Below are 24,951 nucleotides of genomic sequence, written 5' to 3'. Positions count from 1 at the left end.
CCATTTTCTGTACCGCTTGCACCCACGGGGGTCGTGGGCATGCCGCAGCCTATCCCAGTAGTCATCGGGCAGCCAATCGCAGTGCACACAGAGACGAACAACCATCTGCACTCACCTATACCTCCGGGCAGTTTGGACTGCTCAATCGGCCTACCACGCATGTGTTTTGGGATGCGGAGGAAACCGGAGTGCCCGGAGAAAACCCACGCAGGCACGGGGAGAGCATGCAAACTCCACACAGGTAGATCTGTGATGTCATTTAATCAAATTAGAATAAAGCTCCCCCAGTAGGGTTATTGCTCAAATAACTTGTGGCAGCAGATGTAAACTTTGCTAGCTCGTACTGTGATAGGCTTAAATCTAAAGCAGTAGTGGCTGTTAGCTACCCCGCTTTTGCTTTTACGTTTTCTAAGGTGAATAAAATAGTGTGGCCTTTAAAAATTGCAACAGGGCTTCTGGCGATGTTATTTTTTGATTATTTAACACTGACTTAATGTTTACTGGCTTCCACAAAAGAGGGCCATGAAACGAGAGATTACATTTTGATGACTGCATACACTACTGCCACCTATTGGTGACAGTCTTTGACCTATTTCCGCACACAATTCTCGCTTTGGCTAATAAAAAATGTAAAACCCTGAACAGGGCTTGCTTGGGTCGAAGCAGAAAACTGTTTTATACAACTACATATTTGGAGCGGTTTTATTTAGAATTCAGTAAAAACATATTGAAAAATTCGATTCATGAAAATCATACAAAAGTATAAATTGATTTTACTATTAAAGGAATAGACCAGTAGTGCAGCAAAATGCAGTCTAAAACATCTCCATTTGTAAACAAGTGTATGATTTTTTTTTCTTTTACTAATACACCCCATGGTGCACAGTATCTGACATTGACATGTTAAAGGTTCACCAGAAAATTCAACACCTTGCGATCAATCTCTGAAGTATCATCTTCACCCAACGTGGCAATATACGCACAACACTATTTGCCCATTCATGATTATCACTCTCAATTTAATGTTTTTTTCCTTACTGTTCCTGTGTAGCTCACATCAATCGTGCAGTAGATGTATAAAACTATACCACCATGTGCTTTTAAAATTCAACTGGAGGATGGAGAATATTGGACCCATATAGTCAATGTTATCAATCCCACAAGAATAATTTGTGACTCAAGTTTCGAAGCAATCATAGCATTAAAAAGTAATACCACATCACTATGCTGGGAAAGAGCGATTTTACTTTGGCTATTTTTCAAACCTAAACCATCCAAGATGGACTTCAGCAAGGAACCAGGTCAACACCAGTTAGTCAAGGTGTTTTCCAATTTGTCATGGCAGAAGGCCAGACACTTGAAAATATGCTGTGCTTTGTTTTCAATTTTGGATTTTAGGAATTACGGAAACAAAAAGTAACAACCCCTACGACTGGGATCTGTGATGACCTCACAGCAGCTGACTTGAGTGCATTTCATCCGTTTAACAGCGCTCCAGAGAATGGGATTCGTCCTCAGTTTTCCACCTCCTCTTCCTCCACCTCATTCTCTGCTTCAGGTTCTTCATCCATGTGTTCCTCCTCCTCTTCCTCCTCCCGACTCTTATCATTTTCAGAGTCTGTTTTCTTTTCTTTATCTTTGCGCTTCTGCTCTGACACCTCCTTCTTTCCCTTTTGGCCCTTCTTATAAACTGTTAAAGAAAACAAACAGCACCAAATGGGGAAAAGAAAATTCATGGTTAAGTGCAACATGTCAAAGTCTGCTGTGACATAAGATGCAAACTTTCAGACATGGTTTAGTTATGTTCTATATGAATTGATTGAGGCAAACCTTCCAAAGCTTCTCGAAGAGGCTCCATAAACCGTTCAAACTCCATTTCTTCCATTGCAGCTAAGACGTCCCCTGCATTCAGAGTTTTTCGCTTGGCTTTCATGGCAAAGTTGTTTGCACTGTAAGATAAATCTTTGTAAACAAAAATGTTCTTTATTTTCATTAGGTGGCTGTGGGAACATTGGGGTCGTAGGCCTCTTTTGGTGATGAACATGAAATTATAATGTGTTACTCAAACAAGCCTGATCTAACAGCATGTTTTAAATTAGCTGTCATGTTGAAGACAATGGATGTGATCCAGGGTTGTTATGGCAATGACAGAATTGATATTCTCCTTTTCATAAAGCAGCAAAATGAATTTGAAGCTGCTGTTTACAATGTCAAATTACTGCATAATGAATTGGAAATACTTTCAAATATGCATTCAAGCAAAAGGGGAAGTTAGTGTTTGCACACTTGACATTAACTGGAATCTAACAGAACTTTGTGAAAGAGTTGTCTCTCTCCTTACCAAGATGTTGCATACAACACAAACACACTGGCAGCTTGGGATATTGCTCTCCGTGCTTCTTTTGACACATTTACCCCATCTGGGAGCTGTTGAAAACAAACGGTGCGGGGGAGTTATCTCAAAGCTACAAACATGTTCAGGACTACACAAGCTGACACTTAATATTTATGTACACAAGGACCACAACATATTCCTGCAAAATGAACAGTGATACTTGTCAGAATGTTCATTTGTGTTCTTGAGTTAAATCCAAAGGAGGATAGAATTCTTCAACTTTGTAATTTATGTACCTCACATTCTCAAATTGTATGTGCTTGGAATCACTCTCAGTCCACTACACAGTGCTTTAAATGCAGCCCATAATGCATTTTAAAATGCAGTAAGCAACAAATCAATCCAATTTCTAGGTAAATTAAAACCTTGATGGACATTTTATGCTGTGTATTAATTTTTGTAAAATACATGAAGCCTACAACAGCATAGTGTTATTATAATTTCAACATTAAATTTGCTAGTTAAAAACGATATTTTTTGTACGAGATTTGCACAAACTGGCGTTGATGTGTCATAATTATGCGACAACAATGACGTAATTAAAGTCGCGCCTGATAAGGGTTGGAATTTAACGGAACTTGAAAATACACTATTTTGCGAAAAAAATAAAAATCCCTATGCGGTTCTCGGAAAACACTTAATGATAACACTGACTTTATGTCCAGAGCAGCAGATCATATTTGGAGCAGGACTTCCGAGTTTATGTTGCTAGTGCATCCTTATGCGCTCAACAACTATTATTTTACCGTTATACTACTTTCCTAATTCGGATATTACTAGTATATTAATACATAAGTGACACTTTTTTTTTAATGCTGTGTAGTATATTTGGAATTCATTTAAACGATATTTTGTGAATTGTTTGTTGCATCACTAGAGAATGCACTGACGTACTGAACGCATTGTATGACTTAACATGAAAAAAAGTACTTTTACTAAAAGAAAACTAATCAATTTCAAAAGCAGTGGACCCACTCATGAGAGACAGTGATGAATTTGCGTGAAATGTAAGTGGACAACTGAACTACTTTGGCACTCACCGCCTCTTTGATGATTCGGGTGATGACCGCGTTGGGAAGGTTGAGATCTTCTGGCCTTTCTGCCATTTCACTCACTCCAGGACAGTATTCACAACCGTCCCAAAAACTCCGTTGTGAGCTTCGCTAACGCGCGATCAGAAACTGCTCAACTAGCTTAAAAGCTATTAGCATGAATACATTTAACGCGATATTTTTTTTTACACTTACAGACGACAGAGTGTTGAAATTCTGTTCGTTAGGACAGTCACGTTGAAAAACTTTGTGGTCTTCCGAACCAATTTGTTTTGAGATGTTTCCCGCGAACCGCCCCGTGTATTTCAACTTTGACCTCTGGCGCATGCGTGACGTCGAATGCGTTACATTACGTGCGCAATACCACAATGGCTGCTACTCCCTCTTTTGTCTTGTAGTACAAATAGCGTCGGTCTGCTAAGTCACAGTCGTCATTGCTATAATATGAAACTTTATGTATTCAAGAATACAATACCAACTGCAGTTGGGGAAGGAGGACGAAATGAATGTTTATTATAGAGCCAAAGAAAGTCGTAATTACTGAAGTACAGGGTAACGTAAAATGTATATTCCTTGCAATTAATACAAACAAAAGTTAATTTCCATTTTAATGTGAAATCAAACTAAATACTGGAATTGAATTGGACACACTAGGAGATGCTGATTGTACTGTGAGAAAGTTCACTCAGTGTTTTCAAATTGTTCTGGTTTGTTTCTGTCAATTTGTTGAATAACAAGTATGTGAGCTGCGAGCTGTGAAGTAATATTTCCCTACGCGTATTAGTGATGGTAGACTTTCAGTTCAGTTTACACCTTTCTCTCACAGAGATCTATCGGCCTTCAAAGCATTAGTTTCCATGGCAGCTGGCTTCATTATTAATGGAGCAGCATGATGCAGCCCACACAGTGTAAACCACTCAGTTTTGGAGACCATAGGACGAGTATCTACACCCACTTGTTTTAAGGTGCTGTATCTTTTTTTCTGGGCCGTGCTCCAGGACACTAATGCTGACTTGAATCACAAATAATCTCTGTAGTTGGATATGAACAGGATACATTTTATTAAATTATGTTCTGTCAATCACAGGGTATATACTAAATGTATTTTAAGATGTCACTTTTATTGTAAGCACTAGATACATACATACATACATACATACATACATACATACATACATACATACATACATACATACATACATACATACATAGTACAATAAATGGCTGTAAGAGTTATGGGATGCACACTATCGTTTTTATTTTTTTATTTTATTTCAAACATGTATAAAATAATGGGAATAGGGTTTTTGAAAGTACAAGAAAACAAATATACAAAACCAATCATTACATGAGAGTAGCAAGAGAAATAAGTAAGAAAGTAGTGAGCCCAGTCATTGCTAGTATTTTAGACATAGTACAAGGAGTAAGAAGTATAAACTCCTTGAAGAGCATAGTGGACATATTTGAGATTGGCATCCCTCCACCAACTAGTCCCAATTTCTTAGAATTATCATGGATTTACTGATTTAGAACTAAATGAAATAACTTTATCCATAGAAGGTTTAAAATGTGACCAGCTTCACAACCGTCAGGCCACCTTTGTACAGCTTAACAGTGCCATTGCTTCTACTGTTTTTATTTACAGAATGAGGAAACAATCGATAGAATACAAGAACATAAAATACAAACATAAGAGCTGGTCCAATTTTAACATTTCAATGTTTAAACACTCATACCAACCAATAGTGTACACATCTAAGCCACATGGTTTGATGTTAAATTTAAAATAGTTATTTTTCACTGTGAGGGGACTCTTGTCTTCATCTCAAAAATATAGTTTAATGAAACTCTTAAATGTAACTGCAAATCACACATCAGAGTTTCTTAATGCATGATGCCATTGTAGTGTATTTGTTTGTCCGAATCATTGTGGTTACTATGGTATGGCTCCTGTTATTCATCAATAATAAAACAATGTTACCCTAAGGACAGATGGCAAAAGAAAAGTGTATTATAGAACAGTAATTTTAGTCTTCTAAAACACTTGCTCTGCCAGTATGCTTGTAGTAAGCTATAACATTTCAGCACTTCTATTATAAAAAAGTCAACAGTGTCATAAGTTTAATTTTGACACCAGAAGATATCAATGGTAATCTTAAACGGGCAGTCAAGTCAAAATGTTTTTTGACAATAATCAGTTATATGTGCCTCCACTTGTCCAAACACGGTATTCTGATTAACAATATGTTTGTGGAATATTAATTACCGTAATTTCCGGACTATAAACCGCGTCTTTTTTCCAAAATTTTGAACCCTGCGGCTTATAGTCAGGTGCGGCTTATATAAAATTGTTTTCGTGATTTTTGTGATGACTTGATCACTTTTATACACTCGTAAAAAGGCTGTGGACCACTGTTGTGCGGTATCTTGAAAAAAACAACAACAACAAAAATACTATTTTGAAACACTACTATGGCTCCTGCTTATTCTGGCTGTGTTGCTTGTGACTATTATGAGCTTTAGTAGGAATGCACACTAGGTGACCTGCGTCAAAGGGCTCTAAACCCTTTCTCTTACTCTGCCATGTGACTCAGCGATTACACAAAGCAGTGGCGCTGTTTGGACCATCTGCATTGTATTAAAACCCAATCAATCAGCATTTAAATTCAATTCTTCTGACATTTTGCTCACCAAAAACAAGTTGTAATGAATGTGAACTTTTAATGCATTTTATTCAGAAGGTTACTTTGAACCCTGAGGCTTAAATGGCGGTGCGGCGTATTTATGGATTTTTACGGCTTTCTGTGTACTGTCTTTCTTTGTAAAAAACTCATGTGCACGTGCGGCTTATAGTCCGGTGCGGCTTATGTAAGAAAAAAACTAAAATATCCCTGAATTTTAGCTGGTGCAGTTTATAGTCCGGTGCGGCTTATAGTCCGGAAATTACGGTAAGCAGAAAAATCCACCTCCTTATATCCATCTCAGGCGGTGGCCATTTTGCCACTTGCTGTTGACTGAAAATTACATCACTGTGCCTAAAGTCTGCATTTGGGGAAAGTGGGAAACTTCCAACAAAAAAATGTGCACGAGAACACCCCCTTGAACTGGGAAGTCCGAGTTGTGAAGTCGGAAGGAAAAAACGCACCCCGAATTCACCGACTGACTACAATGTGACGTCAGTCAACCACGGCGACCGCATGGAGTCAGTGAATGGCAAAACGTAATTTACTATTATTACATTGATTTAGTTATAACTTTACATAAAAGAGCGTGATTTATATTGACTGCTTGAAGACGTGCCTGCATGAAGTTATTTGGTAACGTGAATCAAATGCGATAGATACAATATTTATTTATATAAATTAAGGAAATTATGAAGACGGTTTGCTGGGGGTCAAAATGTTTCGTGATCAACGATAAACTATCGGAATCAGCCATCTTTGTTGTTGACATTTGGCTCGAATGCATTGAGGTCGGAAGTCACGGAACTTGGAAAATCCAAGTGAGATAATTCTGATTTCCGACCTTCCTCGAGTACAAATGTCACATGACCAAATAGACAGGTGAGCCATGATTGGTCGCTACTTGTGCGCCATGATTGGTCACCACTTGCAACCTTAGGCACTGTGATGTAATTTTCATTATTGCAAACCTTCAAAGATAAATGGCCACTGATCTTAGGGTGTTAACTACTGTCATTGGCATGTTGCTTGAGATTGGACTAGCCAAAGCTCGTAATTAAGCATGTACCAGTCGTATTTATTTCATGCATCATCCTACTGCAGCCAGGTTGGTTCTGTGATAAGTATTTTGGTCCAAATCTGAAAATGTACTTTTTGGACATTTTCAACACCCAAAGGTGTTCAGTCGGGCCATAGTGTCGGAATGTGGTCTGACACTGGCACACTGGCCACGGACCACCAATAATGTCAAACCATGGCAGATTTGAAACCATGACCTGTGAATATGCTAACCACTCAAAGACCATGCCACCAGATTGTCATCCATCGTGTAATTTTTCTCTTCAGTTCCATGTTAGAAAACAAGCGTAAAATGTACTGAAACATTGTGACATTTGCATTATAAAGTTTAGAGAAGGTGAAATAAAGTTCACCTGTTATTGTTACAGTGCATCTTATTAGGTGTCTGGAAATTTTACTTTACCTAACCTTTTGAGTAGTGCATAGTAGCAGACAAAATGAATTCTCCCTTTAGATTGTAATCTGTAAAATAGATTTCATAGACGTTTCGCCCACAAATCAATTTTTTTGTCTACCTTTGAAAACATTTAATTTTGTGTTTGCTCTATTCCAAGCTATCTTAATGTGTCTTAATTATAAAGTTAATTTGCAAGCACAAACAAACAAATGACAGACATCCTACAAACTATTTTGGTACAACTCGTCATTCGGGGGATAGTAGACGAGTAAAGTGTAGTTAAGTTGACAGCTACAAACTGGCAAGTTTGCCCATCGTGGCGTGGTTCTGTCTACGCCGAAAGCAGGTATAACAGAACCCACTGCCGTGTGAGTCTTTGGGACGCGTAAATAGGTTTGTTTATGCAGCAGCACTTGTGTGTGCATCCGACCATCGCGGCCTCAAAGACAAGATAAATATGGTCGCCCATACGTGATAAGGATCGAAGAAATGCCTATCGTAACGAATAGTTCGGTCTTTGCTGTCCGTTCTTGCCCCGTTAATCGTTTTGGGTCCGGACAGATGAGGACTGAGTATACCTTGGGAACTACTTTGTGTCGGTTAGCCGTGCTGCGCCTTTCTCTCACACTTGCCTGTGCTAGTCCGCCATCTTGAATTTTAATGTTAATTTTTCTTTTTTTGAAACTGTGTTTCCTGTAAAATTTACGGTGCCGTTTTAGATTTCGAAGACTTTTATGAAGGGTTGTTTTATTGCACGCTTATTCGAGGGCGCCACCCGGTGAGTAAAACGTAATTTATTCCGTTTCCGATTTCTTCACTCGGGGCATTTAACGATACTATCGCGTGAAAAATATTTTTCTTAGTGTAATATAAAGTGGTCGTTAACATCATAAATAACTAACAATTAACCAATTACGTCTCTGCCTTAGATTATATGTTGCATGATGTAAAACCGAAAACGAGCTGATTGTTTGCTCCCAAATCAAACAAGCAAGGCTAATGGTAGTGGATTAGCGTCCGTTCACTCTGCTATTGCTGATTAGTGGGGCTTGTAAGTGGGTATTTTTCCCGTTTCTTGTGATGTATGTCGCTAAGTGTCGTCGGGTTCCTCCGTGGATTCAATTCACTTTCATCGCTGTCATACGATAACGGTAAAGGTAGTGTGTTTTACCGACTGATCGCTATTGCCTATGTTAGCTTACCATGCTATGTGCGCACCCTGATGAAGTTTAATGCTAGCTGTCTCAAGTGTTCGCTAACAAATAGCTGGCCTAAAACGATAGGAATCTTTAAGTTGAGTCACCAAAGGACCATTGTTCTCTGAAATGTACATGTCGTTTCTTGTGTTTACTGATTTTCATGCAAATGTGGACTTATTATTTTGCGATGCTGCACTAAATTTCTGTCAAATCACCGTGAAAATTCAACCCTAATCAAGCGTCGCAGTGTCAGAGTCTTTTGGTTTGTTAAGGTGTAACGTTCGCGTTGGCGGCAAACATCCAATAATTGTGAGGCATCACGTCAGCCTTGTTTATTTCGTTTTGTCATGACATTCTGCCGGCGTCTGCCGTTGCTACAAAGCTAAGCACCTCGGCCGAGCCTATCAGACGTCGTCTTGGTGGCTAGCTCCATGCTAACCAAGGCAATGTGTGGAGCGGCACCTGTTAGCAAACAATGCAAGCTAATAGCCGACAGACAATCTTTAGCCTCGAGGTGGCCTTCCGGGTTTTCACCTCGGTCAACTTTGTGCTTGCGTGCGCGCGCCCGCTTGTTGCATTGCAAATTAACGTTTAGTCGTCATCACGAATATCGAGCGTAATGTGTCCAACGGTGTTCAGTTTGGAGCCATGATTTGGAAACTGCTTCTCATGCCACTGTCGTTATTCCATTCTGTTGCGATTATATTGTCCATGCGTTGCTGTTCAACATTGATATGATTAAGTACGTTACTGTTGCACTGACAGCAAAGCCGTGCATTATTTTAGGTTACCACTAAACAGCGCTACAGTTCCGTTTTGAAATGCTTTTCTACCGGTCTGTTTGGTCAAGCCTGGCTTAATACGGAAACTGGCAAAAGCTTGTTTTAGTTATATGCACTCAATTCATGCTGCAAACGCCCGTTAAGTTCAGAGGGTCCAGAATTTTTTTTACTCGGATGTCATTAATAACATCATTAACATTTGACCAATTGTTATTTATTTGCAGCACAACCTACATACATGAATGAGTTCTAAACGTATGCACCTGTATGCTCATTGACGATCACAGTTTTCTTGAGAATTTCTTGTGAACTGCGAAATGCTCTCAACATATTAGGATATAATAAGATGAATATGTCATCATTCTAAAAGGTCTCCGGTTCATTTTTGTCAAAAACCTCTTTCACACTCTTTATTTGTAGTTGCATTATTTTCTGCTGTGTTTCCAGAATTCTTATTCAAGACCCCAGTCTTCCCTACTTGAGAGTGTTTCTTCATCTCAGAGACTAAATGCAACTGGATCAGGTGGCTTGTGGGCATGAAGTGGCTGGGCGAATCCAAGAACATGGTATTAAATGGCAGACGACATGGAAACAAGTTGACCAGCGAGCAGCCCGTGAGCCAGAGCCAGTCTCGGTCTCAGCATTCACAGCGAGTCTCCCTGCGACACAACAAAACCCACCCCAGAAACCGAAGATGTAGCCGTAGTGAGTTGAATGCGCTTTTAGTTCCAAGAGAGTAGTTTAGTAGCAGCTCCACATTCTGATTCTTGTTTGTTTTTGCAGGGTTTCATGCAACCAGTCTGGAGGCTGAGAGGCGATATGTGCCCTCCTCAGGAATGACTGCTAAGGAGCTCTGTGAAAATGATGACTTGACCACAAGTCTCATATTAGACCCTTACCTGGGCTTTCAGACGCACAAAATGAACACCAGGTCAGCTATTACTAAGGTGGAACTGAAGGTTGAATATTATTTAGTTTTTGCTGTAGGAATACAATACGCATCTGTCTGTGTTCTTAATTCAGTCAGTCATTGATTCCTTCATTGATTCCTTCATTCATTCATTGATTCCTTCATTCATTGATTCATCTCCCGAACCACTTATCCACACGATTTGTATTTGTTGTTCATTTGGCTCTACAGATTTCGACCAGTAAAGGGAAGGCAGGAGGAGCTGAAGGAAATCATTGAACGCTTCAAAAAACATGATAACTTGGAGAAAGCTTTCCGAGCGTTGACATCAGGAGACTGGTCCCGAAACCTTTTTCTTCACAAGACAAAATCTCAAGAAAAGCTCTTTAAACAACATGTAGTGTTTCTTTGTGATCACAGTCCACTTTTTCTTTCTCAATTGCTCCTGTCAGTAGATGATTAACTGTAAGCTTTCCCCACAGGTATTTGTCTATTTGCGGGTGTTTGCTACTGACAGCGGGTTTGAGATTCTTCCATGTAATCGCTATTCTTCAGAGCAAAATGGAGCCAAAATTGTGGCAACTAAAGAATGGTAAGTTCATGCCACTTTGGTAATAAATTCCCTCAGTGCACATTTAAACTTTTATTGTGATGTTCATAACACACCTTTGCACCTGATGGGTTGCAGGAAGAGGAACGATAAGATCGAGTACTTGGTGGGATGTATTGCTGAGCTGTCAGAGAGTGAAGAAAACATGCTACTGCGGCATGGAGAGAATGACTTCAGTGTCATGTATTCAACACGCAAGAACTGTGCACAGCTCTGGCTGGGGCCAGCTGCTTTTATTAATCATGGTATTAGTCTTGATCACTCCCTATTGAGTTTTATGAGTAGTCTAGCAACATTGCTGTCGTTTGTCTAAAGGCTGCCATGCTTTTCCCCCCCCATCAAGAAAATAACAGTATTGACTTGATAGTCGATATTATTCACAGATTGACATGGTTGACAATGACAGGTTTTCTGGCGGTCACTATTCTGCCTTTAGAAGACTTCAGCCCAGTCTGCCATGACTTTCCTGTGCAATTATATTTTGCATTAAAAGTTCACGTTCAATAACAAAACAAGTCATAAATACTGTACTATTAAATGAAAAATCAAATGAGAATTGAGAACAGTCAAAATCATTGAATGTTCCAATTTGACTTTATCAATATATTTTTTTAAGTAAATAGATTCCACAAAAAACCTCTTACACTTACTAGATGCCTGCCACTGTCTGCTGCCTTTTTTGCTATGTGAGGCAATTGTGAAGTTATCTGGTGAATGTTATTCCTATTTGTTTATGCCTATTCAGAGGATTAATTTTTGTATTTTTCCTGCTTTTTTAGATTGTCGTCCAAACTGCAAGGTGAGTAAATCTCCAATAGTTACTTGTAGGGTTTAATAGTACTTTTGGATCATTTGTGAATAAGGTTAGAACGCTCTCCATTCATATCTTTATTTTTTTTATTTTTTTTAAAGTTTGTATCGACAGGGCGGGACACTGCCTGTGTAAAGGTGCTGAGGGATATTGAACCAGGCGAGGAAATCTCTTGTTATTATGGAGATGGATTCTTTGGGGAAAATAATGAATTTTGTGAATGCTACACCTGTGAACGGTAAATTGAAAAATGTCTTTTCATACACAGTATCATCACATAGTACGTCTGAACTTGGTTTATCTATTGTTGGTGTCAATAATTTAGTGTCATGTAATATTTAACAGAAACATCACACCTTTTGAATGATACACAAAACAATGCATTTAGATATAAAGCATTACGATTGTGTTCATAGATTCAATTTATATCACAGAAATAGAATTAAAACACTTGATGAACTTTTCAATTGTTACTTGAAGTTCGTCCTATTGTTTTAAATTCAAATTTTTTCATTTGTTGTCGTGCAGACGCGGCTTGGGAGCTTTCAAATCCAAAGCCGGACTGCCTGTTGAAGTTCCAGTGATCAACAGCAAATACGGGTTGCGGGAGACCGACAAACGTCTGAACCGTCTGAAGAAGTTAGGAGAAGGAAACCCAAGTTTGGACTCTCACTCCGTAGGCTCCCACACCGATCTAGACTCTCAGGAATCGCCAAAAACACATCAATGTAAGCGTTTGTGCCGTTTATTTGCCCCACTGAGACTGCAAAGCAATGTTATGAATGAAATGTAATGTGTGGAATACATAGTATGCATTCCAACTGGAATAGGGTAATCTATGTATACAAGGTGGAGAATAATCCTTTTAATTTTTTCGACAATCTGCTTATATGTGTCCTTTTGTCTTTGTGTAGCTGCCAGAAAAAGATCTTCTGGCCTCAAGTATAAAAACAGGACTCAAACAAGACAGACTTTGTCAAGAGCCCTCACTACCTCATGTTCAAAACAAGGACGTGTAAACAATAATAGGGTACCAAAGAGACTAAAATCCCAATCAAAGCCTTCACTAAGTAAAGTCCAGTTGCGGAGTCGCAGAAGGGGTGCAGAGCCCAAGGCATTGGCAAAAGGTGAGACTTGCCAGCTGGGTCTCAGGGACTCAAAGGTGTCACTGTGTCAAGGTGTCTCCGTAAAGAAGGAGAAGGATGGACAGGAGCTGGTCCAGCAGGCGCTTACCCAGCGGGGCTGCTTGACACGTCACGCTGCAAAGGAAAACGTGAATTTAACGGTTGTGCAGCACGGTAAGGGTTGCCTCTCTTCAACATACAGAACTCGCAGGTCCACCAGGACACTAGTCAAAGCCCAAGAAACAGCAGGTGGTGTCAAGCTGAATCCCGGTGCTATGCACAACTTGAGCCCAGCCCCTGGTGCCGTGGTCATTAAATCAGAGCCATCGGACATGGAGGAGTATCTCCACCACGGGATCGGTTTGGAGCAGCCACAATTAGATCCCAGCTATGCCCAAAGGGGCTCATGTGCAAGACTAAAGCGGCCGACGCGGCTCGGGACAGAGCGAACAATTAAATGTGAGGACTCGTACGGTGAGCCGTTCATGCCAATGGCATCTGGTCATCCCGCCAACTACTCTGACTGTGGGAAGGTTCTGTTGAGCTTCTCTGACCGGCACAGGGACTACAACGGGATTGCCAATGGCCGAAAATCCCTCCGCAGGCACAAAGGTAAGAGTAGCTGTCACTCACAGGACAAGGGCAAGAAGAAGCGCAGGATCACGCGTTACGATGCCCAGTTGATCCTGGAGAACACAACGGGTCTCCCCAAACTGACGCTCCGTCGACGAAGGGACAGTAGTAGCAGCAAGACCAGCGATCCCAACGATCTCATTGGTTCTTCCAGTCTTTCTGCCTCATCGGTGAACTCTGCTTCTTCCAGCAAGATTAGCATCAAGTTCAGCAAGGAGCACGACAAGGACAAAGGCAGTTCTTACATAGCCAAACTTAATAACGGCTTTGCTCCAGTCCACACTAACTCAACAAAGCTAAAGATACAGCTGAAGAGAGAGGACGACGCACGGAGAATCACCCCGATGAAGGCGGATCAGGTGTCATTTCACGGTGACGTGTGTCCGGGTTTTGAGGCTAGAAGTGCTGGTCATCGGACCCAAAAGATTCTGGCAGAGCCGTCGTCTGATGACAATGATGCAGATGCTGATGATGACGATGACTACTTTGACAATGATTTTGAAGACGATTTCATTCCACTTCCCCCCGCAAAACGTCTGCGACTCATTGTGGGTAAAGACTCCATCGACATTGATATCTCCTCCAGGAGGAGAGAGGATCAGGCTCTGAGACTCAATGCATAGCTTGTGGAGCTCATCACTCCTCTACTTGTAAATAAAGAAAACAAGCTAATCAACTCTTGTGTTGATGTAAAATAAGTACAGTAATTTAAAAATAAAAAAATCTCCCAAAAATTTACATCTGGGCCAGTATTCATGAAGATTCAAAAGTCACCAGAGAACCCCCAATTTTTTAATAAAAACTAAGTTGAAATGAAATGTAATTTTATTTTGACTTCTAATTGGGTGTGCTCCTCAAAATACACCCTCTCGCTCCAAAGTCATCTTTGAATTTTTCGATAAAATCCCTCACAGGGCTTAACAAATTTCTTTGGCCACTTATTACAATCAAAGAAGAAGATATCACAGCATGCTTTAAAGCAGACTTGTTCAATATCATTGAGCTTGTGAAGATGAAGTAATTTGGACCTGTTGTGTCCATTTAGAAGACTGAACAAATTTCACCTATTCTGAGGACAGGATTCATTATGAATACTGGCCTAGAACATTACTAGAAGGGGCCGGTAACGTAAAACAAATCTCTACTTAATTTCAATTGCATTCAGTACCTAATGTGATTTTTTTTTTTTTTTTTCTTCCACCACTGGTTTACATCAACACGCTGTATCCGTTTTACCATTCACAGACAATTTTATAATCAATCGTCATGGTTCTCACTTGTGATTTTGAGAATGAGGCCAACTGGAACATCATTTATGTGTTGCATTTTGTTGATTGCCTGTTGTAATGAAATGGCCGTGTTGGTTGAGCCTTCCAAACCACATCCTATCAACTGGACAATTAAAACTGCATCAAAGTCAAGTCAGCCAAACCACATAAAATACCAGGTATGGTGCCTTGCGATAGTATAGCCCCCTATGATTTATTTTACTTTTTGCAGCATTTCAGGTGTCAAAACATAAAATTTGATTTTTTTGTGTGTTTTTATGTGTGAAAAGGATTTGAAATTATCTCCCCCACAAGCCGTACACAAGTATGTGTCACTTTTGCACATTGAGTGGTGGAAATTTCTGCCCATTCTAACGTGCTAAACATGTCCAGGTCAGGTCGAGTAGCTGGATAGCATTTGTAAAAAGTTGTTTACAATTGGATTCAGGTCTTGACTTTGACTTGGTCATTTAAACATCTGGATATGTTTCGTTTTGAACCATTCCATTGGCGATTTTGCTTTGTCAGGAGATAAACCCTGCATCTTCTCAAGTTTTTTTGCAGACCCCAACAGATTTTCTTCTTAAATGGCCCTGTATTTTGCTTCATCCATCTCCCAGTCCCTACTGAAGAAAAGCAGCCCTAGACCATAACACCAAATCTTTAACGTTCCAGCATCCCCGATGCGGGACAGCTGCTTTGTATTGTTTGCCAGGGAAGGCCAAGGCTCTACCTTGTAGCTACTTGTGATACACATTTATATTAAAACCAGATAACACACAGATGGACTTATCATCAGTCAATTTGGTCAACATTGGATCAGTCAGAAATCAGCCACTGGGCTGCAAAAGAAATAGGGGGTGAATAATTTTGCACATCCTACATTTATTTATTATTATTATTAAGCCTTAAATGTTGCAGAAGTTCAAGGGGGAGTGTTAATGCTTTCTCAAGACACTAGCTACTTTAACTGTTATCGTTTTATATCAGATGGCTTTCTGTCCTACTTACATCCTACCCTTTTGATTGGGAGCTACATCCATACATATTTTTGTTTAGATCACGGGTCGTCAGCAACAAATAAACTTCTGAAATGACAAACTTGCTAAAATGACCTTTATGGTTGCAACCAGAGCGCGATACAGAAAATGGATGGATGGTATTCATGTGTGTGAAGACATGTTCATGATTTTTCACAATTACAAACTACACTTTAGTAATGTAGGAAACTATGCAACATTTTAGTCCTATTTTCAAATAACTGACAACATTCCAAGGAAATCACAATGCCCTGTCACTGGTTAGCTATTCTTAGAACAAGGCTGCCGGCTACTCATGCAAAAGGTTGAGATCAATGTTTGTTACGTACATTTCTTTTGCGCAGTGGGATGGTTATCTTAGAAATTCCTCATTCCTTATGTCTTTTGCTTGGAAGGCACCCCACATGACAGGGGGAAAAAAAATCTCCCTACGCTCCCCCTCAAATTATTTCTGTATTTAGGAGTCGTTGATTTACCGGCAGCAAATGTTGGACTTGGTTACTTTCACAGCAAAAGTTGCACTCGCCTTGTGCAATTTAGAATGCAGAAAGATCATCTTGTTCTTGAATAGTCTTGGTTGCAGAATTGAAATTTGAGAGAATTGTTTTATGTTCAACTATTCCTTTCAGTGAGTGCACTTGTTATATTCATAATGGACATCAATATTGTAGAAAGTGTACAGTGACTATCCACTCTGTCTTATAGGCAGGTTTTTATTAAGCTTTTTTTTTTTTCCCCCGTCATAGTTTGTATTTTTTTTGTATGTAAGAAACCATGCTGACTGTTCAGTGTGGTGCTGTTGGTCCAGAAGCATTATAATATTGCTAAGTCACTTCATTTGGATTAATGTGCCATGTTTTAATTACTGCAGTCTCTAAACCTGGGACTTTTCTTTCATTACTATCAGCATTTATTTTGTAAAATGTAAACGAGTTCGTCAAAACAAATCTAAGCACATGGTTTTGTTGTTCATGACTATTTAAATGAGCCAATGTTTCTTTCGTTTTAGAGTCACTCTGTAATAAAAACATGGCAAATCAGAGGAAGTTGTTTTGTATATGCATAAAGGTGACCTTGACTTTAAAACCTCTCATTTAAAAAAAGTAATTTACAGAAAGACTGGCTTATGTTGGATAACCACAGTTAATATTTTTAAGAGCAGACCCTTAATTTTATTTTTCTTGAGTCATTTTGAAATGCTGCTAATCAGCACAGTTTGAGAAAGCACATTATCTCAAACAAACTTGTCATTTTACTTGGAGTGCTATGCTTTCCTTGCTTGTGATTTCTTACCTGTCTCATAGTGTTGCATATGGCAGCATAAGGTCAGACTTCAATTCACTCCAAATATTTGTGTCATTTTCACAATTTCTGAAAGTATATTCAGTCGTATCAACAGGTGCCTTAAGCAATTTGACCAAATTTAAAGACGAAATCATTCAAAATGCTCTGCTTCCCTCTTGAAATTGTTGCATTTACTAGTCAGTCTTTCTGTCTATTATTTTTCTTCTCACTGGAAGTTAAATAGCCCAATAGCTTGAGGGATCAACTATAAAAAAAAATGTTTACCTACTTTTTGTGTCATGTACTGTTCATATCACCAGCAGCTAATCATCGTTTTCCAATGGGCTTTGTCCGTCCCCTTTGTCAGATTGTCTGCATCCTACTACACTGTTCCAGATGTACCATTTGTGTGCTCTTTGTCCAATAGACAGCAGTCAACTTTTCCTATTGATTCAAAGAGGAAACAAAAAATGTAAATAGTTTGCGAACATTTAGCGTGTTGCGTGGTTAGTGGGAAACCTGTAAAGTGAATTAAAACTGGGCAGTGCATCTATTGTCCAATATGTAAATCACGTGAACACGCCTTGTACTTATTTAACAGTTTTGAATACTTGAAAACTATATAAAATTGCTTTGTGACTCATTTCTTGAGCCTCGCTTGAACATAAGTATTGCAAAACAAGAGTCACAGTTTGTTTTTCGAAAAGCACTAACTCTGATGGATGGATGGATGGATGGATGGATGGATGGATGGATGGATGGATGGATGGATGGATGGATGGATGGATGGATGGATGGATGGATGGATGGATGGATGGATGGATGGATGGATGGATGGATGGATGGATGGATGGATGGATGGACGGACGGACGGACGGATGGATGGACGGATGGACGGACGGACGCACGGACGCATGGATGATACATGGACACATGGATGATACATGGATACATGGCTGATACATGGATGTATGCATAGATGATACATGGATGGATGCATGGAAAATACATGGATGGATGCATGGACGATACATGGATGATACAAGGATACATGGATGGATGGACGGATGGATGGATGGATGGATGGATGGATGGATGGATGGATGGATGGATGGATGGATGGATGGATGGATGGATGGATGGATGGATGGATGGATGGATGGATGGATGGACAGGTAGTTAGATAGGTAGGTAGATGGATATATGGATGGATGGCCTGTATTTTCAGGCCATCAAAACAAAATCATCTAAACAAAACATCATGCATTCCAGTTTAATTGCATCATAAACAAAAAAATACAAATTAACACAACATTCAGGTAAATATAGTATAGACATATTGCTGACAGACTAAGTAAAAAATATATAACAGTATATAACAATATCAAATCAAAAAGAGTTTCAAACATGCAGTGGACTTAGAAAAAAATGATGTTACGTTATGTAATATCTTTAGCTGTATTTAGAAACACATTTTAACTTTTACCACAGTGTTTACTCGAACAAAATTAAATTCCTGTGCTTTACCAGAGAATTTCTTCTCTCTAAGAAAAGTATCATAGGTGATGAGTTGCCGATTTGAGGTAAACAGATCTTTTACCAATAATATATTTGTCAACGCAAGACTTGTTTTTTCTTACAGCGTTTTTTTTTATTGAAAAAAAATTTTTTTTTAACGAATAACATTTAAAACAATACATTTACAGATAGAAAATAATGAGACAAAAAGGAAAAGAAAAAAACAAGATAAACATAAATGAATAAAATAAATGAATAATAATAAATAATACTTTTTAAAAACTGCCAGGGATCCGAAATAAAAATTAAGAAACGTTGAAAACATTGAAATGGTAACATACTTTCAGCTTTAATGTTTTTAGAACCAGGTACAAAATGGGATTACAAGTATTGCTACAGCGCGTTTCGTGTCAAAGGTTCCTTATTTCTTTTCGTAGTCGGTTAACCTTTGACTCCATATCATCGACCAATAAGAAGAGTTGCACTCATGTCGTCTATCCAATCAAATGTGATGGAGCTACATTTAAAACCTGCTGCACCTCTGGTAACATTAGCTTTCGACGAGAGTAGCCTGTTTGTGTTATATTATTTTATTTTTTAAACTTGCTGGGTTAAATTGGGAGTTTGCGTTGCAATGGTGTCTGTAGCCATGTCGTCAATGGAAGCACAAAGTCTGGTAAGAAAAACAAAATATTTAAAAAGATTAGCGAATGCTTTGATTGTCGTGCACGCACTTTAGTAGTAGTTTAAATTGAACAGTCTTTAAATTTATTTCAGCAGCTTCCAGAGATTGATAACCCCTTAAAGATGAGTAAACCATCAGGAGTTGTTACGAGACGAGTTGCTCTTACCGAGGTGACCAACGCGTCAGCGTCAGGAGTCAACACAAAGGTAAGGTCGCACATTAAAAACAAAAGAAATGGCCACTGCACTTTTAAGTCCAGTCCATGGGCTTTCTACTGGTTTTGTCCAAGGGACCACCATTATAACCGAGAAGCTAGTGGGGAACCACTGCTTTGGCAGAATATTATTTTATTTTGCACCGAACAAGGATAGATTTATACAGGCTGTTTATTTGCATCTGTATGTCTAATTTGGCAATCTTAACTACATTTGACAGAATTTGGATGGTTAAATGAATGACAAAATTAGCTGGGAAATAAATCAAGTGCAAAAAAGAAATTAATTTTTTAGAAACGTCACAAGTCACAATTTCGCGGACCATTTGCTATACCGCCATAGACCACTAGAGGGTAAAGTCAAAGTCAGCTTTATTGTCAATTTCTCCACATGCCAAAGACACACAAAGAAACCGAAATTTCGTTCCCCCCTATCCCACGGTGACAAGACATGGCTGACAACAGACAAACAAGTACAACAAAAGCGTGCTGAATAAATAATGAATAAATAACACAACAATAAATAAATAAGACGAGCAGAAAAAAAAGGAGCAAGTGCGCGTACAGCAGACATTCCCGAAAATAGCGCAACAGTGCCGCACGCTACGCAGAAGGGGGTAGCGAGTTCAGGGCCCTAACAGCCTGGAGAAAGAAGCTCTTGGCGAGTCTTACTCTTTAGCGAGTAAGATATCAGATCAATCATTTTAGCCAAGTACGATGTAAAACACAATGAATTTGTCTACGGTAGTTGGACTCTAGTTTTATAGTTGAAAACCGACAAAGATAAAATGCACATTTAGATTAAAAACACAAATGTATCCATGTACAGTGTCATGAAGAAATATAAAGATAAGACAGCCTTGATTTGTCCCAACAAATGGCCCATAGGTCGTATTTATCAACAGCATTTAATACAGTAATAGTAGTACGACAGATGTCCCTATGAAATTGAGTCAATTGACTGTCCGATGCAGGGTATTTTTTCCCTTCTATGCGAGTTATTCTTGTAATTAACTCGCATCTCACTACTGCTTTATTTCAAACCTTTGTCTACAGAAAAGGGGACAACGCAAAGCACGTGGAGCTCACCAAGCTAAAGCGGTGGAGTTGGTTCAAGTTAAAGCAACAGCAACAGATGCCCTTCTTCCGCTTTCAGACGCATCAGAAGATGTGTCCATGAAAGATGAAGAGGAGGTGCAACTGTGCCAGGCTTTCTCCAACGTGCTGCTCCCTGTGGATGATGTAGACGAGAACGATGCTGACATGCCCCAGCTGTGCTCTGAATACGTGAAGGACATCTACAAATATCTGCACCACCTGGAGGTACTCTTTTTCTCACTCAGCCTACCTAGCTTGTTGCTAGATGAAACGCATGATATACTCTCTTGTTTCTCCGTTGCATAGGCAGAGCAGCCTATACGTTCAAACTACATGCTAGGTTACGAAATCACTGACTGCATGCGAGCACTTCTCATCGACTGGATGGTCAAGGTTCATTCCAGGTTCCAGTTGCTGCAGGAGACCTTGTATCTCTCTGTTGCCATCCTCGACCGGTTTCTCCAGGTAAGAACCATCAATTTATTAGTTTAGTTTATGGGAAAAAAATTAAAATAAAAACTGGTTTACCTGCAGATCCAGCCAGTTTCTCGTCGAAAGCTGCAACTTGTGGGTGTGACTGCAATGCTGGTTGCCTCAAAGTATGAGGAGTCGTATCCTCCGCTCGTGGGAGACTTTGCCTACATCACGGACAGCGCGTTCACCAATGCTCAGATTTTGGAGATGGAGCAGCTGGTTCTGAAGACCCTCAACTTTCAGCTCGGTCGTCCTCTTCCGTTACACTTCCTCAGGAGAGCTTCAAAAGTGGCTAATGTGAGATTTGAATTGACTGCTTTGCTTAATAGTCTTGTCCAAACTGCAGTAAGAACAGCTAACTAAGAAGTGTCCACATGCTTTGATGCGTCCTTGGGCACTCGTTACCACCCAGTGTGACACGGAAAGGCACATGCTGGCCAAGTATCTGATGGAGCTGACCCTCATTGATTACGAAATGGTGCATTATCGCCCATCTGAGATTGCTGCTGCGGCTCTGTGCCTCTCTCAGCTGCTGCTGAATGAACTGCCTTGGGTGAGCCTCATGATACTCTGCAATATTGCTCATAAGAGTAGAGGGCCTGAGTCGTGTAGGTATATAGGCTCACTTGATATGAATGGAATTGTTTGTCAAAAGTATTTTTGTCTTGTCAGTCACCCACACAAGAACACTACTCGACGTATGACGAGGCCCACCTGAAGCCCATCATGCAGCACATGGCCAAAAATGTTGTGAAGGTAAATGGTGGCAAAACTAAGTTCCAGGTGAGTGAGTGGCTGATGAGCACAATGACATCAACAGAAGAAGCGCAGTTCACAAAGTGCTTCTCTCTTTACAGGCTGTCAGGAACAAGTATTCAAGCAGCAAGTTGATGAAGATCAGCCTCATTCCGCAGCTCAAGTCGTCACTAATCAGCAACATGGCAGCTGCTCTCAATGCCCCTTGAACTTCCAATTTTTTATTTTATTTTTTTACTTTCCCTTGCACTTTATCTTAATTTTAAAAATCCAAATCCTTTTTATCTCTGTTTTTTTAAATAACTGAGTCATTGTTTGGGAGTTGTCTTGATGATGATGATGATGCATGATTATGTAACATTGCCCTGTCCTTTTGTCATTAAAGTGACCTGTTCTCTATGCACTTTGTGTTCTTTTCCGTTTGTGTTCCACAATCTACCCGAATGTCCCTTTTAGTCATACTTAAAAAAATATAATAATAATAATTGCGTTTCAGATTTGGCATTTGAATTTGTGCCAAATGTGCAATTGAAATCTGTTCAAACATTTTCTCCAGCTTCAAAATGAAAATGGGTCCTCTCCCTCCACTCACACTGGGAGTTCAATATATATCTCTTAACACTGGTGTGTCATGGACAGCAGTAAAACATTAGTTGTTTTGTTTTTTCCACTTGCTGTTGACTGAAAATGACATCACAGTTGCCAGGTCTCAGGTCACAACCAATCACAGCTCACCAGTTTTCTGAAGCTGCATCATCAAGGACCCCCCACACACACACACACTTTTCCATCCTCTCCTCACAGGCAGACAGACTATGGGGCATCCGGACATGACGAGTTTCTTTCTGGCAGTTGTTAGACTGTAAACTCAAGTGGCCGCAGAAACACGCATGTTGACCATTTTGTCTAAGTACATAGACCAAGCAGGTAATATGTGCGACTCAAATTTTGCATTTTTATTTCTGCTGCATTGCATTTCCCTTTCTCAAGCATTGTTTTTTGTTTAGATATTGTTTATTTTATTGTATTGTAAGCCTTGTGACTTACTTGTGTATCTGGGACCTCAGGTATCTTAATTTATGCAATATGTGTGTGCTTTTATCATACAATTCCTTGATTTCTTGAAAATGTTAGTTGGCCTCAGAGTGCTGTATGTTGCCAGGCATCACCAAACCAGGTGGACTTTAGGGGAGGAAAAAAAAGCAGAACAACTTTCCAGGGGGAACCAATTCCTGTGGCCAACTCAGTCCTCTGTATGGCCAGCCTCAAATGTGGTGCCCACTCACTGATTTTCAATGGAGCCAATACAATGAAGAGACATGGCGGCCGCAAGATATCCACATATCAGTAACTACCAGTCAGAGGAAAGCTGCTTGGCTTTTATCATGAAGGAGAAGAAATGAAGGAGAGAAATAGTAACCCAATCAGAACAAAGCTTATTTACATATCAAATATAAATGTCAAATTCCATTGTTATACAAGCCAGGCGTTGCAGACCAGCTGAAATAGCTAGAAAAATCTAATCATGGGAATTTGCAAACCAAATTCTTTTGCAAAGATTCATCTATCCGACAAAGGGACATCAAAGATTATTTTTGGAAAATTGTGGCATGGGACATCCACAAATGGATTGATCTTACCAATATTGAACATCCAGTAAACGTCCATTGTGGCCATGATGCAGGAGCCTATGCATGAGCGCAATTACTAAATTTTTGGTACAACCTGAGTCGTGTCTCAAATGTAGATCAGCAAATATTCAACAAATCGTTTGAGAGAGTAATCCTGAAATTTACAGGTAGGTTCTGAGTTATTCCCAATAATTATTTGTCTACCAGGTGGATTTTCCCAAAATTTCCTCCAGCATGTAGAAAGATGGGAGATGTGGGTGTTGACAGAGAAACGTCTCATACTTGCTCTTCTTAATAATTGTGTGATTTTGCATAATCTAATTGGTGTCACAGCTTTCTTTTCATTGTGTCCAATTCTAGCATTTCATCTGAGCTGTTGTCAATTTATCATTTTTTTTAATTCATTTTTTCAATTGTTTACCGGAACTCTCACAGTGCTGAAAGATGATTCATAGGTGACAGCTCAGTTCATCCTGTGGATCTGAACTATGAATTCATGACACTGGCATTGAATCTAGCAGAGTGAGTAAAAAACTGGAGCTGAGGTCATTAAGTTCAGCCCTCATTTTACCAGCTCAAGTCATTCAGTCATTAATCTAGAGCATTCCTTATCTGTTATACAACTCGTATGAAGCCGGGACCACAGCGCAGAAACTGTTATTCGCTTTGTTTGTTGTCTAACTTGTGCTGTTAGAATCTAAACAATGATTTACTGTAGCTCTGTGATCTCAACTTTGTGACATTGGAAGCTACAGAATTACACCATTTAGAATGTGACTGTGGTTCATGTTTTTTTCTGTCGCTGACTTATGTGGCATGAGGGGGCCCATTGTTCTGTTCTGACTGACTCTGACTTCACCACAACAATTACCACCACACGCCTCTATGCAGATGCAGACAGGTCAGTCAATATTGAATGGTGTGAGCTGATGTAGGAGAGTGATCATACAATATAATGCACAGGTGTCAAACCCAAGGCCCGGGGGCCAGATACGGCCCGTCACATAATTTTATGTGGCCCGCGAAGACAAATTGTGCATCGAATTCATGTGTCATTACTAGAAGTGCCAATTGTCTTCACTTTTAATAATATAGTTTTTTTAATATTTGACCAGTTTTTACTCGTCTGATTTGAAAACGAGTTATTTGTCGGTTTGTTTTGTAGCGTTTACTGTATATAATATGAGGTGCTTATACATTTATTTGGGTTGACAGTCATAATGGCCCTCCGAAAGAAGCTATGACGACAATGCGGCCCGCGAAAAAAATGAGTTTGACACCACTGATATAATGGGACAGACAGAAAAGT

General features: G+C 39.6%; 3 protein-coding genes across 12 annotated transcripts; 2 read left to right on the top strand and 1 right to left on the bottom strand.

The window, feature by feature from the left end:
* Window positions 1–684: 684 nt before the first annotated feature.
* On the bottom strand, window positions 685–3,785 carry pole3 (polymerase (DNA directed), epsilon 3 (p17 subunit)). 2 transcript variants are annotated; one of them, XM_088371146.1, is made up of 4 exons: window positions 3,436–3,785; window positions 2,342–2,427; window positions 1,831–1,949; window positions 685–1,690 (listed from the first exon to the last, which is right to left on the bottom strand). In XM_088371146.1, the coding sequence occupies exons 1-4, from the start codon at window positions 3,499–3,501 to the stop codon at window positions 1,515–1,517; spliced, it is 447 nt and encodes a 148-aa protein (XP_088227272.1). In that variant the 5' UTR covers window positions 3,502–3,785; the 3' UTR covers window positions 685–1,514. The 2 variants fall into 2 exon arrangements, with proteins under 2 accessions (XP_088227272.1, XP_088227273.1); XM_088371147.1 differs by having other exon boundaries at window positions 1,831–1,962; window positions 3,436–3,454.
* Window positions 3,786–3,816: 31 nt separating this feature from the next.
* On the top strand, window positions 3,817–17,835 carry kmt5b (lysine methyltransferase 5B). Of its 8 annotated transcripts, XM_088371138.1 has the most exons (11): window positions 3,817–3,999; window positions 4,274–4,412; window positions 10,034–10,291; window positions 10,370–10,517; window positions 10,728–10,893; window positions 10,979–11,088; window positions 11,185–11,351; window positions 11,886–11,905; window positions 12,019–12,155; window positions 12,446–12,645; window positions 12,832–17,835. In XM_088371138.1, exons 3-11 carry the CDS (start codon window positions 10,123–10,125, stop codon window positions 14,295–14,297), a joined length of 2,583 nt encoding a protein of 860 aa, XP_088227264.1. In that variant the 5' UTR covers window positions 3,817–3,999; window positions 4,274–4,412; window positions 10,034–10,122; the 3' UTR covers window positions 14,298–17,835. The 8 variants fall into 8 exon arrangements, with proteins under 8 accessions (XP_088227264.1, XP_088227269.1, XP_088227268.1 ...); XM_088371143.1 differs by lacking the exon at window positions 4,274–4,412; XM_088371142.1 differs by lacking the exons at window positions 3,817–3,999; window positions 4,274–4,412 and adding an exon at window positions 7,817–7,951.
* Window positions 17,836–19,293: 1,458 nt separating this feature from the next.
* ccnb2 (cyclin B2) lies at window positions 19,294–22,410 on the top strand. 2 transcript variants are annotated; one of them, XM_088371940.1, is made up of 8 exons: window positions 19,294–19,460; window positions 19,565–19,675; window positions 20,740–21,006; window positions 21,088–21,246; window positions 21,316–21,552; window positions 21,668–21,808; window positions 21,928–22,038; window positions 22,113–22,410. In XM_088371940.1, exons 1-8 carry the CDS (start codon window positions 19,419–19,421, stop codon window positions 22,218–22,220), a joined length of 1,176 nt encoding a protein of 391 aa, XP_088228066.1. In that variant the 5' UTR covers window positions 19,294–19,418; the 3' UTR covers window positions 22,221–22,410. The 2 variants fall into 2 exon arrangements, with proteins under 2 accessions (XP_088228066.1, XP_088228065.1); XM_088371939.1 differs by having other exon boundaries at window positions 19,295–19,460; window positions 19,562–19,675.
* Window positions 22,411–24,951: the final 2,541 nt, after the last annotated feature.

Source organism: Syngnathus floridae, chromosome 3 (genome assembly GCF_059516105.1).
Source record: "Syngnathus floridae isolate MCC-2025c chromosome 3, RoL_Sflo_1.0, whole genome shotgun sequence".
In the NCBI taxonomy this organism is placed as follows: domain Eukaryota; kingdom Metazoa; phylum Chordata; class Actinopteri; order Syngnathiformes; family Syngnathidae; genus Syngnathus; species Syngnathus floridae.
Note: the sequence above shows the minus strand (reverse complement) of the source record. Positions and strands in the feature narration are given on the sequence as shown.